This window comes from Diplotaxodon limnothrissa, linkage group LG18, assembly GCF_057381915.1.
Source record: "Diplotaxodon limnothrissa isolate DT_005_m linkage group LG18, D_limnothrissa_male_GT1.1, whole genome shotgun sequence".
In the NCBI taxonomy this organism is placed as follows: Eukaryota; Metazoa; Chordata; class Actinopteri; order Cichliformes; family Cichlidae; genus Diplotaxodon; species Diplotaxodon limnothrissa.
The window spans coordinates 25,824,001-25,841,014 of record NC_140613.1 but is presented as its reverse complement, the minus strand read 5'-3'; the positions used below and the strand labels follow the sequence as shown (position 1 = coordinate 25,841,014).

Sequence of the window (17,014 nt, the reverse complement as noted above, 5' to 3'; positions counted from 1 at the left end):
TTATTAAGAAAGTTTTACAGCCATGCAATAGTTACTGACGTTTAATTATGTTTAACATATGAGAGTATATTCGTAAAGCCGCTTTAAGTGATCGACAGTGAAACTATCCAATCGTATAGTACGTTCAGACGCCACTGGCCTGTTAGCGCCGATTGGCTTTCGGCTGCAATTTGGCCCGCCCCTTGGTGAATCGTCAGAAAAGTACCGTTGTAATGGCAACTAAACACGATATTCTCAATTGAGTTGAGATTGGACTCTTCGAAAACAAATTAAACGTCTTATAGGTATGTTTTCTCAAAACTTAAATCCAATAATGACATTTTAAAAGTGACAGTAAAGTGAAAGAGTCGTTAGCACATAACTGTTTGGCGGAGTTGCTTGTAATCGAGTCAGACTCCTTTTTAGATTTTCCAGCGTTATCGGTATAGTGACGTTAACCCGCATACTGCATGTTTTACAGTCATCAGTGACACTTGAAGCTACGGGACGAGCTCCAATATGCTCCGGAAACTCGCTAGTCTCCCTCTGCGGCGCCCTGCAGCTGCTCTTCTGGCTGCTGGAGTGAGGTGCATCTCCTCCGGCTCGGTGGAGATCACCCTCCCGCTTAACTTCTGGGCTGGGAAGAGGAGGACAGGCCCTGAGAAATGCAGCAAGGACATTGTTTACGAACCTGCAACCGGTAAAACACACAGCTCGTAAATACTGAAAAAAAAGTACTGACCCTGCCTTATCACCGGACTTTGGCCATTGCTGTGTGAATATGTATGTCTGGTAATCTTTAGTAGGGGAAAATGATTTCAACGTTACTTTCTGAATGATTAAAGTCTTTTTGTCAAATACACCTCTAAACTTGGTAACTAGTTTTTCAATAAAAGTAAACTTTCTACACATGTTGATTGATATACTGTATCCAGTTAGTCACTGCTATAGACCAGCAGTCCTGTATGGACAGTGTTATCTCTGCACAGCTTCATTGGAGCAGAACCAAGACATGAGAGCACATCATTATCAGTTAATGATGCCTGATAGTCAGCCTGCTGCTCCGTGCATTACACATTTTTAGTCCAATTATATTCTGATGCTCTTTGAGGCCCGGTCCCTGTTTTTAATTCAACTCTCTTAACTCCATCTGAGCCAGCACAGAGCCTGCATGCAGTCCTACCCTTTATGCATGGTGCTCTTTATCTAATCACAGTTACCATCACTGAAAATGACATTTCCAGCTCTAAAGTGTAAGCGAGCCACAAAATTCACAGCACAGTTGCCTGTAGCTGCTGTAGGCCGATAATTATTTTTCCTTCACATCAAAGAACGACTGGAATCATAGAGATGACTGTGCCAAATGGAAACTGTGTGCAACCTGTTGTTTTCATGAAAGTCCGCCTACTTGGACGCTTGAGCTATCTTACATTCCATGTTGTAGGCCGTGTCCTGTGCCAGTTGGAGCCTTGTGGTGCTGTGGAGGTGGATCAAGCTGTGAAGGCTGCCAAACTGGCTTTCGGTTATTGGAGCAAAATGTCGGGGATGGAGAGGGCAAGGGTCATGATAGAAGCTGCACATATAATTGAGGTGTTTGTTGTTTATATGTTTTTGTTTTGTTTTTTAGAATGAAGAACAGCTCAACAAAGTTGTTGTTATATCTTGCAAAAGGAAGATCTCATGAGTCATCTAATATATTAGATTGCATATGCCCTGATTTTAATGCACAGAGCAAAAGAGAGGAAATAGCTGAAATGGAGGTGGTCAATAATGGGAAGTCCATCACAGAGGCCCGTCTGGATGTGGACTCTGCCAGACTGTGTATAGAGTACTATGCAGGACTGGCCAGCACTTTAGCAGGTTGGTATAGCTATCGTATATTTTTGCCATATTTATATGGCTTTATAAATGTCACGTCAGCCTTTGTTTTACCTTGTCAATGCTTCTGTTTTCCTTTATCAAGGCCAGCATGTCCAGTTGCCTGGGGGATCCTTTGCATACACTCGCAGAGAGCCGCTGGGAGTCTGTGTTGGCATCGGTGCTTGGAATTATCCCTTTCAGATCGCTGCCTGGAAGTCTGCTCCAGCCCTGGCCTGCGGTATGGGTTTCTTCCACGACCAAAACACCAGTGGCCTTTGTTGGTTTGCTACATTTAAGAAAATCTCTTTAAACTCCTGGAAAATGAATCAGTACATTTTCTTAAGAAGTTAGACTGTTTTAAATGCACTTTAGAACAGCACGCAGCAACACTACATATGAGCGGGCGGAGGGAGGTTTGGGGTCCTCACTCACTCCCGTTCTGTTAACCTTCGGGGCTGGGGGGCTGGGAGAAGGTGCTGGCCGTCAGATTGGGGTCTGGGATGCGGGGTCTCTCTCTCTCTACTGCACATAAGGAGGCGGTCTGCTTTGCTCCACCCCAGAGAGAAGGGTTACATTTCCTTGGTCCGGGTATGGTTTGCCCCTCTGGGGGCAGGGGTACCCGGACCTGGGATATAGAGTATGTTTGGGGAGTGTGAATGTGTGTACAGTGTCTATTTGTGTCTGTCCCCACGTCGGATGAGTGCCGAGTATTTGATTGTGTATATGGGGGTGGGAATGCACGTTTGTGTCTGCGTGCGCCTGTTCATCTGTGTCTATATGTCAGCTTGGGTCTTAGACTCCACCTCTCTGGGAACATCTCAGGCTCTCCGAGGTATGGAGGCCTATCTCCCCTCACCACACTCCCTACCAGTGGCTGATGCCCTCAGACGATGGTGGTTCTTGGTGTCTGGGGCTAGGCGCTCATGTATGTACCGACTCACTCCTGGTGTCCGATTGGCGGGGCCTGGCGCCTGTGGCCCAGCTGGGCCCCTTCCAGGGGGTGGGGTGCCCTCAGGTCTCTGGCATCTGGGCCTGAGGCTCGGTCCTCTCTGGCACAGCTGGCTGCCAGCAGAGCCCACGGGCACGTCACTGCAACCCCCTCTGGCCTTTGCTCCGTGACCTCTCGTTTGGGGCTCTCCTCAGCTCTTCCCAGGAGGGTGGCGCGGTTGCCCCTGTGGTGCTCTTCCTTGGGTCCTCGTACTCTGGGGCCTCTGGATGTCTGGGGCCTGGATCTCCTCCATACCTGCTTCATGCCCTGGGGGACGGGGCTGTGGCTCCCCACACTCCCTAGCAGATCGTTACATGGAGAAACCTTTTGAATACAAGCGTGCTGATCCACACAGGTGTGCACACAGGTGTACACACGGGTGTTCACAAACACAAACTACACCTTTCTTGGCTGCTACCTCAAAGCACATTGTGTACTGTCAATCTTGTGTACTGCACAATAGCATGTAATATTTAGTATCTACTGTTATCTACTATTAGCTAGTTTATTGTGATGGTGGTGTATTTATTATGTTGCTCTGTTTTGTTCGTTTTCTCTTCTGTTTTTTTTTGTTTTGTTTTTTTTATCTCCATACAGGTGATCCAGGTGTTTTGTTTGGTTTTCCTTTTTTTTTTCTTCCCCCCTTTCTCACCGTCTCTTCTCCCCTCTATTTTTCTTTCTCTCCCTCTCTTTCTTTCATTCTCTCTCCCTGTCCTATCCCCCAGTCATGTCTGTCCCGTCTGTAACAACCAAAAATAAAATAAAATAAATACATAATTATAATAAAGGTCAATCAAATGGACCAATATGGCAAGGCCATGATGATCCACTTGGTAAAGTAAATCCGCTTGGCATCTTTCTTGGCCTTCAGACAACAATTCTCACGGCTAAAGATCCAAATGGGACAGGCAAAAAAAAAAAGAAAAAAGAAGTTAGACTGTGGGGTGAGGAAAGGGCATCTGAAGTTAGGATAACTGCACGTTCTAGCAAATGAACAGCAAGACTATGTTTTGTAAGGTCACTTGACATAAACTGCTGCGCTACTAAAACTAAAATGTGGGCGTTACCATCTTTAAATGTCAGCAATTCATTTGAGCACAAAACAGTTCAGAAAATAATTACAGCATTTCACCTTTAGATAGCATTCCACAGAGACTGATACAACTGAATGTGCAGACTTATTAAAAGAATTCAAACAATCCATGTTTTTCTTTGTCATCTTTTCTCCATATTAGGTAACTCCATGGTGTTTAAACCGTCACCGGTGACACCTGTGACAGCAGTCATGCTGGCAGAGATCTACGCCAAAGCCGGAGTTCCAGAGGGGCTCTTCAATGTGGTCCAGGGGGGCCAGGAAACTGGCAGCCTCCTGTGTCAACACCCTGATGTTGCTAAGGTGTCTTTTACTGGTAGTGTGCCCACAGGACAGAAAGTACGTGGTATTTTAGACTTCTTGTGACTAGGACATTTAATAGTAAACAATTGGGATTTGTAAATGTCGTGGTAACGATGCCGACGTCTTCTTTATATGTCCTAATAACTGGATGTTTTTCCATTTGCTTTTGTGCCACAGATCATGGAGATGGCATCTAAGGGGGTCAAACCAGTGACTTTGGAGCTTGGAGGAAAATCTCCACTGCTCATATTTAAGGACAGTGATCTGGAGAACGCTGTGAGGGGAGCTCTCATGGCCAACTTCCTGTCTCAAGGCCAGGTAGTGTATCTTTTTTTTCATATGCTGTTATATTTTACCATCACTCTATGGTTCAGCTTGTGTCTGGTTCACATTGAAGCCTGTTACTTGATAGTGTTGTATATCTGCATCACAGGTGTGCAGCAATGGTACGAGGGTCTTTGTTCAGAAGGATATTCTGCCTGAGTTTGTGAAGGAGGTGGTAAAGAGGACCCAAGAGATCGAAATAGGAGACCCTCTTTTAGAGAGCACCAGAATGGGGGCACTGGTCAGCCACCCACATCTGGATAAAGTCCTGTCTTTTGTTGATCGAGCAAAAAAAGAGGTAAGACTCGTTCAAGGAGTTCTTTTTATTTTGTCAGGTGTACACCAGTAGGATTATGTGCAGGAACTTCAACTTGGATTGCATTGTTACTAGGGCGCTACAGTGTTGTGTGGGGGTGAATCTTATGTCCCATCTGATCCCAAGCTCAGAGGAGGATACTACATGACACCATGCGTATTAGGTAGACCTTCTATAAAATACTCTATTTTTGCATTTTGTTACGGTGCTGGAAACTATCTCCCCCTACTAAATTTAACTGCAACACCACAAGTTTTCTGAAGTCAGTGGATTGAAATCCTTTAATTTTACCCCTTCATAGGTAACTGCACTGATGACATGACCTGTGTGAAGGAGGAGATCTTTGGTCCAGTCATGTCTGTGCTACCCTTTGAGACAGAAGACGAGGTGCTGCAGAGGGCTAATGACACTTCACTGGGTCTGGCTGCAGGTGTTTTCACCAGGTTGGTTTGTTATATGTGCAAATTCTCTTCTTCTTTTTTTTAAACCACATTTAAAGCTACAAACCAACCAGTAATTGAAGTCACTTAATCTGAGTCCCAGTGTATCACATACACATATAACACATACAATTCCCTAATCCCTCAAACAAAGTCATCTACACTCAGTGGGTCCCTTCTTTCCCATGCTTCAGCTCTCCAGCATGTTTCATGTAGTTGTTTGTTCATGTGGTTGTTTTGGCGAAACCTTGCTGACAAACAACCAAAAGATCGCGCATGTCAGCCTCTTATTTTGCTTTGGTGTCTGAATTTATTTATTTTAAATTTGTCTTGATGCATTATCAATTATCCAGGTAAGTAAATCTCCAAAAGTTGATTCTGTTCATGAACAGAATCAACTTTTGGAGATTTTAAATTTGCTTTTATGCGTGTTCTGCAGGGACGTGAGGCGAGCCCATAGAGTGGTTGAACATCTAAAGGCAGGCTCCTGTTTTATCAACAACTACAACATTACTCCTGTGGAGGTGCCTTTTGGGGGTTTCAAAATGTCAGGTACACTCTCGTTTTCAAGCTGGCCAAGAGCTAAATGTGAACGGCATATCATTACTTTGTTTTGTTTTTTTATTAATCAAACTCATAAGTAAGTAACTGAATAACTCAGATCAGTTCTATACCTGGAAAAATGCATCATCTGACAACTACAGTAAGTAAAGTGGGCGTGCATTTGTGACCCTTATGTTCCCCAGGCATAGGGCGGGAGAACGGCCAGGTGACGATCGAGTTTTACTCCCAACTGAAGACTGTGTTTGTGGAGATGGGCGATGTAGACAGCCTCTTCTAGACCACCCAGCCACAGCAAGCCAGAGCTGTGCACTGAGACAGAGACTCTAGATCAGGAAATCTCTCTCAGTCAAGGAAAAACTATCAACTGTTTGTGCTCCAAATAACAACTAACAGTCAAATCATCCACACTTTTTTTCTAATTTACAGGAAAATATAACACATTGTAGGCACTAAAACTGCATTCTGAACCAATTCAATCTAATTCAAGCTCTTAGCTTTGTGATTAAAATCTAAATCTTGACTGATTTTAGCTACTTGAGTGCGAATGAGTTTCATATTGAGTTTCGTGCTTGGTTACCTTTTTTGGCCATTTATGTAAATGAGATGATTCTCAACGTATTTTACGCATTTGCACAACAATGTTTACAATCAAGCTTTATTTTATAAACTATACACATGAAACTATTTTTGTACACTTAAATGAAAACCTGAGTACTTTTATATGAATTATGAATGATATAGCGTGTCGTGTGAAATAAAACTGCAACAGCAATGTCTGGGTAGAGTGAACTATCAAAGGAACCTGTCTAACACATTTGATAATAACATGAATTGTACAATAACGTCATACTAAAATTAACAGGTTGTTCACACGTCTTTTGTCTTGTTGGTTAGATTCTTCTTTTCTTTCTTGCAAGATTTCTGGCAGCTGCAGTCCTCTAAGACAGACAAAAAAGTAAACAGTTGGAAAATTAATAATTATTATTAATTAAGCTCAAATATGTTATTTCTTAGATTTTGTTACAGTCTAGTACCACTGTACCTTTGCCATGGGTCGCCTTGGTTTCTTAAACTGTGCAGACTCTGTTTAGAGGAAAGTCAGCAGTGTAAGTCTTTTGTTCAATTTTATGTTTTGTTTTGTTTTAGGGTGAGGGTTTAAACAGCAGCAGCACATCCAGGGTAGGCGATCAGTTTTCCCAAGAGGAACACATGCGAAAGTGGGACTGTTGTGGAGGGCTGCATCTATTATGTGAACTTAATCCTGCTCAATATAGATTTTATCTGCCTTTCACAACAGCCCAAAGTTCTACAACAGAGTATTTGCGCCACATTAACAAAAAGAATATTATTCACTTTGAGAATAAAGTTGAAATGTGAAGATACAGGCTGTTGTTTCAAGCTAAACAACTCCCACGGCTGCTATACCCGATGCCCAAAAATGCCTTTGTAGTGGAGTTGGTGAAAAAACATTATCAGCTGTCTTACTGTGGCTTATGACACAGCATACGTCCTCTTTAATGCGAGAATGTGTAACCATTGATATCCTTGCATTTCTAACTTGACAGGCATGTCATTTTGCATAAATCCAGACAACTTTTCTGAGTTTGTGTGGTTTTTCCTTTGATCAGATGAGGCTTTCTGCACCATCTCTTCAACGTCCTCATACCCATCAGCACACTGTGTTTATGTGCTAAAAGAGAAATAATTTCCTTGCTGTTAAAACCAGTTCTGAAGTATGATTTCAGTCATTCATCAACACAAGGCATTTCGCAGAGTGTAGCAGCTGTGGCAGACTTGAAACAACAGCTTTAATCAGCTTTGTACTCTCAAAATGAATATTTTTTTCTTAATATAGCCCCCAATACTCCTTTGTACAGTTCTCATGTGGCTTCTTGGGAAATATGGATCACCCAGCCCTGATAGACTCACCGTCTTCAGAAGGCAGATCCTCTCCTTCATATATTTTCTTGGGAGGATTCTGTAACCAAGTGTTTAAGAATATTATGATAAACTGCCTGTTGCATTTGTAAACAGGATTGAGACTGTTATAAAGATATCATCCAGTACTTAAACAGTCCCCTTTCTGTAGCCTACCTTCTCAATTTCCTTCTCTGGAAAAGCCCCCTGAGAAACCTGCTTAGTCTCCCCCAAATGATTTCCTTTCTGAAGTTTCTCCACCCGATCCTGTTCTGCTGACACAGCTATTTTCAAGGTGTGAAAGGGCGTCTCCACCTCACCAACCCTGAAGTTCACGGCCACGCCTTCAAACCACAGACTGTCACATTCGCCCTCCTTGAAACCAGGCGGCTGGTAGTCAGCAGGGGTGACTTTGAAAGAAGAGCACAGTATAATATTTTTAGTTTTTAGTAGGAAAATTCTAGTCTAAAAGACACAAGGATATTCATTAAAAGTAAGTATCCTACTCTCATCATAGTAGTAGAGCTTCATGGTCAGGTAGACGTTGCTGGGGAGGACGTCCAGGTTCTGCATAAGCAGAAAGAGCTTCCTGATGAGAAGCACCAAAGCCTTTTTGGTGTCGTCCATGGTCACTTGCATCTTTATACCGTTGTTCCTATGGTTGCACAGAGGTTATATCAGCTTCAGCCAGTCAGCTGGGTAGGGCTCAGTCTGTGTGGCATGCTTAAACTTATTCCTACCTGAGTATGTCCATCTCTGGTCCCTTTGCACTGTATCTGAATTTGAAGTGGTAGGACTCAATTATCCGCTGCAAAGTAAGACAATGATTCATACGTTTGTTTATCATTTCCGATCAGGCCACATGCTGCTGTAATTTGAATATTCAGTAATTTAACAGAACTTACATTGGGTTCATCAGGATCAGCGCAGACCTGGATTGTAACAATCGTAAGTTTTAGACATGTCTATGTAACCGGGAAATTGTCTCTTTCATGTTACATATACACTTACCCCAATGAACACAAGCTGGAGCTGTCCAGAGAATAACATACAAAATAATAAAATTAACAAAAATATTAACGGCACCGCACATTATTACATATTTCAACAGTTGAACAATAGGCTCGACTTACATATTGTTTCTCTAATGCATCGAAACAGCCCATCAACCTGAACAAAACAAATAAGGACACTTGCAAATATTAACCAGGGTAATAAAACTCTCCTTCTATACATTTTCTTAGCATTAAAGCAGGGATTTTATATTTACCATTTCACAATTTTGGCTGCACCAGGAGTGTTGCAGTTTTCACGCAAGATTTTGATGCAAAAATCTGGCAAAACAACAAAAAGAAAACAGCCTTTTATAGTCAGTGAATAAAAGTAGTAAGACAGAGATTTGTTGGCTTCACATTGATGATTTGAATCTCTGGTAACACCACATCCCAAAAATGCTCTTTAGAGGCCACTGGAATACAGTGAACTCATTGTTATGTACGAGTTTGAAATTATTTGAGTTTTGTGGTAGGAACATACGTCAGAGACTATACTAAAGTAAGCTGTGTCATTTAAATTTAGCACACTTTGAGGGATTTAAGAGGCCCAAACAATAATACAAGGGAGGACGGATCCATGCTTTCATATTGTTGAAGCTAAATTCTGAACCTACCACCTGAAATTATCAGACCAGGAAACGTTTTTAATTGAATAGGTGTATTTTACCTTATGAAGCATCCAGTAAGTGTACATTTTTTCACCGAATACTGATTTTATTAAACTCCTAGCTAGTTTCTCTGAATGTTCACCTTCCAGATATCTGGATCTGTAGGCATCCTCTGGAAAAATACCCCTGAGATAGGTGATAGAGGAGACAGCCACGACCATCATCCTTTTCACAAAGAGTAAAGACTCCTGCGCAGATTTAAAGTCGTTCGGGAATAACTCCGTCCACTTTAAATAAAAGAAAAGAAAGGAGAAAACATATTCACAGTCATATCATGGCCACAAGATGTCGCCATTGACTGCCTTAAACATCTTCCAGCACAGATCCGTTAAACGGGAACTTAGAAATACAAACATTGAGTAAATAACACCTAAAATATGGCATTTTTATGTAGTGAATTCAAACCTCGGCAGTTTCCTCCTTATTTTTCTTCATGCACATCTTCCCAGCTGCCATTTTCTCCTTCTTTCCTTTGGCCGGAGGTTAGCTAGGTGGTACTACTAATCAATAAACGAGCTAGCAAGATAAACAAACAATATTAAATTTCGCCAAAGTATTCTTCTTAACAAAGCTCTTATGCGATTTTGGTTGTTGTTTCGGGAAGCTTATTACCACGGTGAGCAGGTAAGAAAGGAGTTATTAAATAATTAGCCGTGACCAGGCAGGTGTGTGGGGGGGGGAGCGCTAGCAATTTCCCGCCCAAAACATGGCGCATGGCCTGTATTTATACAGCGCTTTACTAGTCCCTAAGGACCCCAAAGCGCTCTACATATCCAGTCATCCACCCATTCACACACACATTCACACACTGGTGATGGCTAGCTACACTGTAGCCACAGCCACCCTGGGGCGCACTGACAGTATTGGTATTGGTCCAGTTACTGACTGTATTGGTCCAGTTTTTCTTAACTTCGTAGGAAAGCAACAAGGTCAGGGAAACTGACCTTACTTTAAAATATAGGAATAAAAAAATTGTTAAACCATAAAAAAAGTTTTTAATTTTTCAAATTCTTCACAAATAATAGGTTTACATAGGTCTATTTCTTCGAGTCAAATACATTAAGACCAGACCAGGGGCGGCAGAACTGGCCTGTAAAGGTTCCAGTCCAACCCACTGGAATGTTCTGGAAAATGTGAAGGAGGACATAGATGTATTTTTAACTGTATTGTTAAAGGTTTTACAGCTGTTATTACTGATAAAGACCTCTCCTGTGGTCATTCATACTATGCTAAAGTAATAAGTGATACACAAACAATTAAAAAAAAACAAAAAAAACCCCCAGAAAATATCCCGTTTGTATGATGTAATTTCACAATGGCTCCTTGCAAGAAAAAAAGACATTTTCTGTGAATTATAAACTACTTTTCTGGGTAAAACTGAGACATACTGTTGAAAATGCAATTATTTTTCTTATATAAAGTGGGGTTAAAAATGTAGTCATAGTGGGTTCACCGTATATAAATGGGCTGTATGTAGCCCACGATGTATGAGTTTGACATCCCCGATGTAGACCAGTAGGCATGGCCATTACAGGCACTTTCTTTTTGCCAGCTTTACATTAACTGGATAAGTATGGTGTAACAATTATAAATAATAATTATATCCTTGTGTCTTTTAGACTAGCAAAAAAAGAATATGTAATAGAGAAGTTCAGTGAATCCAAAACACTTAGCCTAAACATAGCATTGATTTCACTACTTTTTCATCCCTTGACAAATTCAAAGTGTCTGCTGTGAGGTCTGTTGAAAGAAAAAAATAGATTCATTGTTAACTTACACTGGCATTTTCAGTTGTTTGGACAGTTGGTGTTAAAGTTTGTGGATAAACTGTGTTGTAATCAAACAGCTACTATATATTCATAATGTGTGACGTGGGTGTAAGAAAACTGACAATCAAGAAAAAATGCAAACTGTTGTTTGCTTTATTAGAGATCTTCATACATGGACATAATTCAGCATTGGCCTGTTTTTGTTGTTTAACCGTGTGTTATAACTGTTGACTGAGGAAAAAGATGCAATAAATATAAAGGAATCATAGACTCTCTTGTGCTATTGTGTAATTTATAACGTATCTGAGTAAATGTACATCATTCCAAAATATTCTTAATGTGCTTAACAATACCATAAAAAGTCGTGTAAGCGTGATACATAAATACATAATAGGCAGGTGAATTTCTACTTAATTTCAGTGAAATGCTTCAGACAGTTTGGTCCTTTGTATGTAACAAAAATGGGGAATGACATGAGAGAACAAACACACATTTGGTTCTGTCAGACCGTGAAGCATACAGCATACATAATTGCAGTGTTTTAACACAATTACATACTTTGGTCTAAGTGCACTGTTCACGCTACAAACAACAAAACACAAACAGCACATCAACTACAACAGCTGGCTCACTCGTCCACAGGCACAACGGCTTCAGTAAATATTGTTCGAAATGTAATCACAAAATGAAATCTCCTACAGCAGATAGCAGACTCGGGCCATGGGCTTATTACTGCTTGGAGAAGAAATCTTTGCTCTTCTGGACGTCAGGTTTGATGGTGTCATTTCCTGGTTTCCAGCCGGCGGGGCAGACTGAAAAGATAAGACTATAATGAGTCCTGGCTGGTAGATGAAATGCAGGTGTGCAAAAGTGACACACATATTGCACCTTAAAAATAAACCAACTCTGTTCTGCATGCAAAAACAGGCAACTAAAATGACAGTTTGTGAGATCATGATACATTGCGCAGATAAGAGTGCAAACCTTTGAATTTAAATAAGCCTCTGTGGTCTTTGCACTCTCTGCCACACATTATTTCTGAAAAACCATTAGCTAGTTTACATTCAAAAGTTATAATTTGGTAAAAAGCTGATTTTCACTGCAAGTAAATGTGAGCTGTAGAAAGCAGGGCGAGAAAACAGAATTTAAAATCAAGACCCAGAATGCAGACATTACATGGGCACAGCAGAGCACCATACCTTCTCCGTGCTTATCTGTGAACTGAAAGGCTTGAACCAAACGCAAGGTCTCCTCAACAGAGCGTCCAACTGGGAGGTCGTTTATGGTGATCTGTCTCAGGGTGCCCTTGTCGTCAATGATGAATAGACCCCTGTAATAGAGAGAATTATCAGCTCCTAGGTCTCCTTTAAAAATATTAAGACCAGCCCTTTGAGGACTCCACATTATTAGACTCACCTGTAGGCGATGCCCTCATCCTCTTTCAGGACCCCGTAATCTTTGGAGATGGTGCGCCGTGTGTCAGACACCAGGGGGATGTTCATGGCACCCAGACCACCCTGCTTACGCGGTGTGTTGACCCTGCACAGTCACCAAAAGATAGTATGAGGACTTAATAAAAATGAATATGGTCACTGTGAATGTGTAAAATACAAAGCTTTTTAAATACCAAGCGAAATGGGAGAAGTGTGAGTCCACTGAGGCGGCAATGACCTCACATCCAATCTTCCTGAATTCATTGGCAGCATCACTGAAAGCGATTATCTCAGTCGGACAAACAAAGGTGAAATCCAGCGGGTAGAAGAAAAACACGACGTACTTTCCTGTACCAAAGCATTAAAAAAAACACCAATGAGACTAGTGAATGCATCACTTTAATTAATTCTCATCTTTTGTAGTGTAAATGAATCTCTGCTGAATATGCTGCAGGATCACAAAACAATGAATCGCAGAGAGGAGGACCATCAAAGCATGTCAAACAGAAGGTGAGACGCAGGTTGTCCTTTACCTCTATAGTCTGACAGCTTCAGATCGTGGAACTGTCCATCCGGCATCACCGCTTTGGCAGTGAAATCAGGGGCCGGCTTTCCAATTTGTGCATTGCCTGCAGACATCTTGAATCTGATTGGATTACAGAAGAAGAAAGCAGTCGGTGTTACACTGTGCTGTTTCTGTGTGCAAAAGGTCTTCCTTATTTGCAGAACAAGGAAAGGTTTCTGTTATGTGAAACACCCACCAACACTGTTTTTATGTGACTAACACCTCTTCACTAGAATGTATATAGATATATATGTTATTTTTTATGTTGTATGTATGTACCGTCACAAAAAACAAAGTTTACACCGGTTCTCCTCTCCGGCTAAATTACCCAGATGGTGTTTTATCCATCCAAAGGGCGTTTGTGAAAGTAGGAAGGAAAATCAAAATCTAGAAAACAGGATTAAATGAATCCAAGAAGAGAAATTTCAACTACAGGAGAGATTTTTGGAAGTCCAAAGTGAACACTTTGAAGAAATGCACAATTTCTCATGAACAAACAAGACCAACAAATTAAAAATACGCAATACCAGCAGAACATTCAGATTATAAATGAAGGTTGGGGAATAATGTTTGGTCAAGCACGGCAGCAGATTATAAACCTGATGAGAGAAAACAAGAACAACAGCACACAATTAAGAGAAATGTCCTACCAGCTTCAAGAAACAGAAGCTATAGTGGAATCTCATACAGTGGCACTGTAGGAATTAAATAAAACAAGCAGACAAAAAACAAAAGTAAAATTCTCGCCCTTTTTCCAGTTCAGGTTTGGTTTTAAATCCGTATTTGTGTCATTTAACCCACATTAGTTCCTTTACACTTAACCTAGGTTTCTTTAAGTCAATATTAGTCAACTCAGTTCTAAGTTTAGTCCAAATCAAAAACAAAGAATGAGCAGTTCTGAAGGTCGCGCTTCAATGGGAGACGATGGAGGCAACATGGGAGGCTTGGCCACTTGGTTGGTGGCGAGCTTGGAAGGAGCAGGACCTCACAACGGAGCGCACACTGCGGGCACGGACCAAACAGGACCCACCGGCTCAAGCTCAGGTGCTGGCATCCGCTGCCCCGGACCTTTGGGCTCTGGACAGGGTTCAGGACTAGACCATGTGGTGACCTCTGGCTCGGGTTCAGAACCAGGACCAGATGGTGCTGAGACTTCTGGAGCAGCACCAGATTGCTCAGGGTGGGGTGGGTGGGGAACTGGTGACTGAGGCTGATGCTGAAGCCTGACCACTCTCTCCCTGGGGACAGGAACTGGTGAAGGGACAGGCTGGACCCTAATTGCCCCCACTCTGGGAATTGGTCCAGGGACAGGGCAGATAGACAAAGAGGCTGGAGAGTTAGTGGCAGTGATGACAGCCTAAACCCATCAACTGTTATCGTTGGGGAACTGAGCAAAGGAAAGGCAGTAACGCTTGCAGCTTGGATGCTACGAGGCCCTCCTAGAGCCAGGGTACACCAAGCTTCCTCCCTCGTCAACTCACCCAGATAGGATGCCTGTTGCCGATTCTTTACTAAATTTGCTGGGTCCATTCTGTGGTCACGTCATACTGTCAAGAGGTGCTGGAATCCTCAGACAAACGTAAACTCAAAATGCAGCTTTATTAGATAGCAAGGTGGCAGCCTTAGCCTTCTCCTTTACAAGGAGGGGTAGCAGTTCTACTCTGAAACCTTCCCAAATGACTTAACTCCTCACCCTATCGCTAAGGCAGAGTCCATCTGCCTTTTGGAGAAAACTAATTTTGGCTGCTTGTATCGACAATCTCATTCTAATAGTGTTAACAAAAAGATGAGGCCTAGATTAAAAGATCTATGCACCATCTAGTGGTAGAAGGCAGCATAATAATTAGGACAATAATTTACTGCCATTGGATATCGATTAAAATTTTAACAGTTAGATTATAAGACTAGTAAGTCTGGTAGCGACTAGTCACAACAACGACAATTAGTTGCCTAGGCGACAAGTGGCGCACATCCCAAGTATAAAGCTTGCCACAATCAAAGTAGTTACAAATGAATCTTTTAGTCAACCAACCAGCTCAGTTTAAATACACTTATCACTGACAAGGTCCTTTAAACAATGAATGCATTTCTTGATGCATGCTCAATAATCCAAATAAGTAAACCTGAGTGATATGATGTGTGGAGCTTATAACATAGAAATCAGTCAATGAAGTGAAAACAAACCACCTTTTTTTTCCTAACCCTAACTGGCATTAGATGAAGTAGTCCTAAATCTACAACACTAAAAACGCTTTAGTTTCAGCTTCTCCGACAGGAGGATTTGTTGTTTTTCTTTATCCAATGTGATTATAAATAGAGACTGACTAGGCCAGTGTTAATAACCAATATATAACCAGTATGCATAGGTTGTTCAGTATGGGCCAGTAGGAAAGCTTAGAAACCTAACAGATGCTGGAGATAAGTTATGTTAGCACGTTTTCTTTTCTGCAGAGCAAATCTAGCTGTGGTTTCCACTGTCTGTGGCATTTCTACAGTCAGCAGCTGTCTTCTTCTTTTTCTTCTTCCTCTTCTTTTGGCTGCTCCCTTTTAAGTCCTCCTTTTAAGTATATCTACTGTGTATATAGACACAATATTAGCTAATATATTAATACATTCAAAAAAATATATGTAAACACAAAATGCAAACTAAGTAATTTGATTGCACGTAAATCTTCCATGTAATGTGTTACTTAAGTACAATGTAAAACATTACATTTGGGGAAATTTGGTTAAATAAAATGCACTTGATTGGTATGCATTCATTCAGTTTATACCAGGCACATTTCCCTAAAGATTGATTATTGGTATGAATAAACCTTTGATTTAAAATATTTTCATTGCTTTTTACTCAAAATGATTGCTTCATGTTTATGGAGAGCAAAAAAAAGTGCACTTGCACTTTTTATTTATTTATTTAATTTAACCCCCCTCTTTATTAAAGCTCGAATCTATACACACACACACACACACACACACACACACACACACACACACACACACAGACAGATAGATAGATAGATAGATAGATAGATAGATAGATAGATAGATAGATAGATAGATAGATAGATAGATAGATAGAAATCACTGTGAACACAGTGGGATAGAACAATAACATACAAAATTTCAACATTGCAAACCGTTTAACTGTATAAGCTTGTATTATAGTGAAGTGTATAATTTAAGGCGCATGGCAGCTCACCACCTCAGCTCAAACACCTATTATTGGGCGCACAGTACATTAGGTGGCAAAAACATAAAACCGCAAAGCACTTCCACTTCGACTCTAATGTGTTTCCTTATATAAATAGTCACACCTGTTTTCTAACCCTTCTTTTGCCATATAACTTCCATCTTCAGGGATTAACCCACCTGGGTTAGCTGTGTGAGTTTGGTTTGCAGCTGTAGCAAAACTCTCAAATATTTCCTTGACTCTAAAATAAGCCACACACGGGCTCTTTCTTTCGTTCACTGAAACGGAAACAAATTATCAACGAGCCATCCTTTTCTCCGAGTTTCTGAAAGCGATTTTTTTTCACATGTGGGAAAAACCCACTTGTTGAAATATCGCTTCAGCTTCGGCTACACAACTGCAAACTTCACAACCAATAAGAAAAAATGTCATTTTAAGGTTAAGACTCTAAAGAACACAATTACATGTTCGTTAGTGTCACATACCTCACTTTTTTTCTTCACACCACACAGTCACGGCCCACGGAGTGCAGGAGGTAAGAGACTCGGGC

General features: G+C 41.3%; 3 protein-coding genes across 4 annotated transcripts; 1 reads left to right on the top strand and 2 right to left on the bottom strand.

Moving 5' to 3' along the window:
- The first annotated feature begins 202 nt into the window (after positions 1–202).
- aldh9a1b (aldehyde dehydrogenase 9 family, member A1b) lies at positions 203–6,631 on the top strand. Its single transcript, XM_085377296.1, has 12 exons — positions 203–284; positions 461–679; positions 1,424–1,569; positions 1,710–1,839; positions 1,943–2,077; positions 4,063–4,259; positions 4,401–4,541; positions 4,657–4,845; positions 4,939–5,026; positions 5,165–5,306; positions 5,743–5,855; positions 6,050–6,631. The coding sequence occupies exons 2-12, from the start codon at positions 499–501 to the stop codon at positions 6,142–6,144; spliced, it is 1,557 nt and encodes a 518-aa protein (XP_085233422.1). The 5' UTR covers positions 203–284; positions 461–498; the 3' UTR covers positions 6,145–6,631.
- Positions 6,632–6,757: 126 nt separating this feature from the next.
- Positions 6,758–9,963, bottom strand: zte38 (zebrafish testis-expressed 38). 2 transcript variants are annotated; one of them, XM_085378664.1, is made up of 12 exons: positions 9,913–9,963; positions 9,590–9,734; positions 9,055–9,118; positions 8,918–8,954; positions 8,796–8,816; positions 8,690–8,716; positions 8,525–8,592; positions 8,291–8,439; positions 7,962–8,194; positions 7,797–7,845; positions 6,910–6,950; positions 6,758–6,805 (listed from the first exon to the last, which is right to left on the bottom strand). In XM_085378664.1, the coding sequence occupies exons 1-12, from the start codon at positions 9,961–9,963 to the stop codon at positions 6,758–6,760; spliced, it is 933 nt and encodes a 310-aa protein (XP_085234790.1). The 2 variants fall into 2 exon arrangements, with proteins under 2 accessions (XP_085234790.1, XP_085234791.1); XM_085378665.1 differs by having other exon boundaries at positions 7,797–7,833.
- Positions 9,964–11,651: 1,688 nt separating this feature from the next.
- prdx1 (peroxiredoxin 1) lies at positions 11,652–17,014 on the bottom strand. Its single transcript, XM_085378518.1, has 6 exons — positions 16,950–17,014; positions 13,243–13,355; positions 12,904–13,057; positions 12,693–12,815; positions 12,476–12,606; positions 11,652–12,088 (listed from the first exon to the last, which is right to left on the bottom strand). Exons 2-6 carry the CDS (start codon positions 13,346–13,348, stop codon positions 12,006–12,008), a joined length of 597 nt encoding a protein of 198 aa, XP_085234644.1. The 5' UTR covers positions 13,349–13,355; positions 16,950–17,014; the 3' UTR covers positions 11,652–12,005.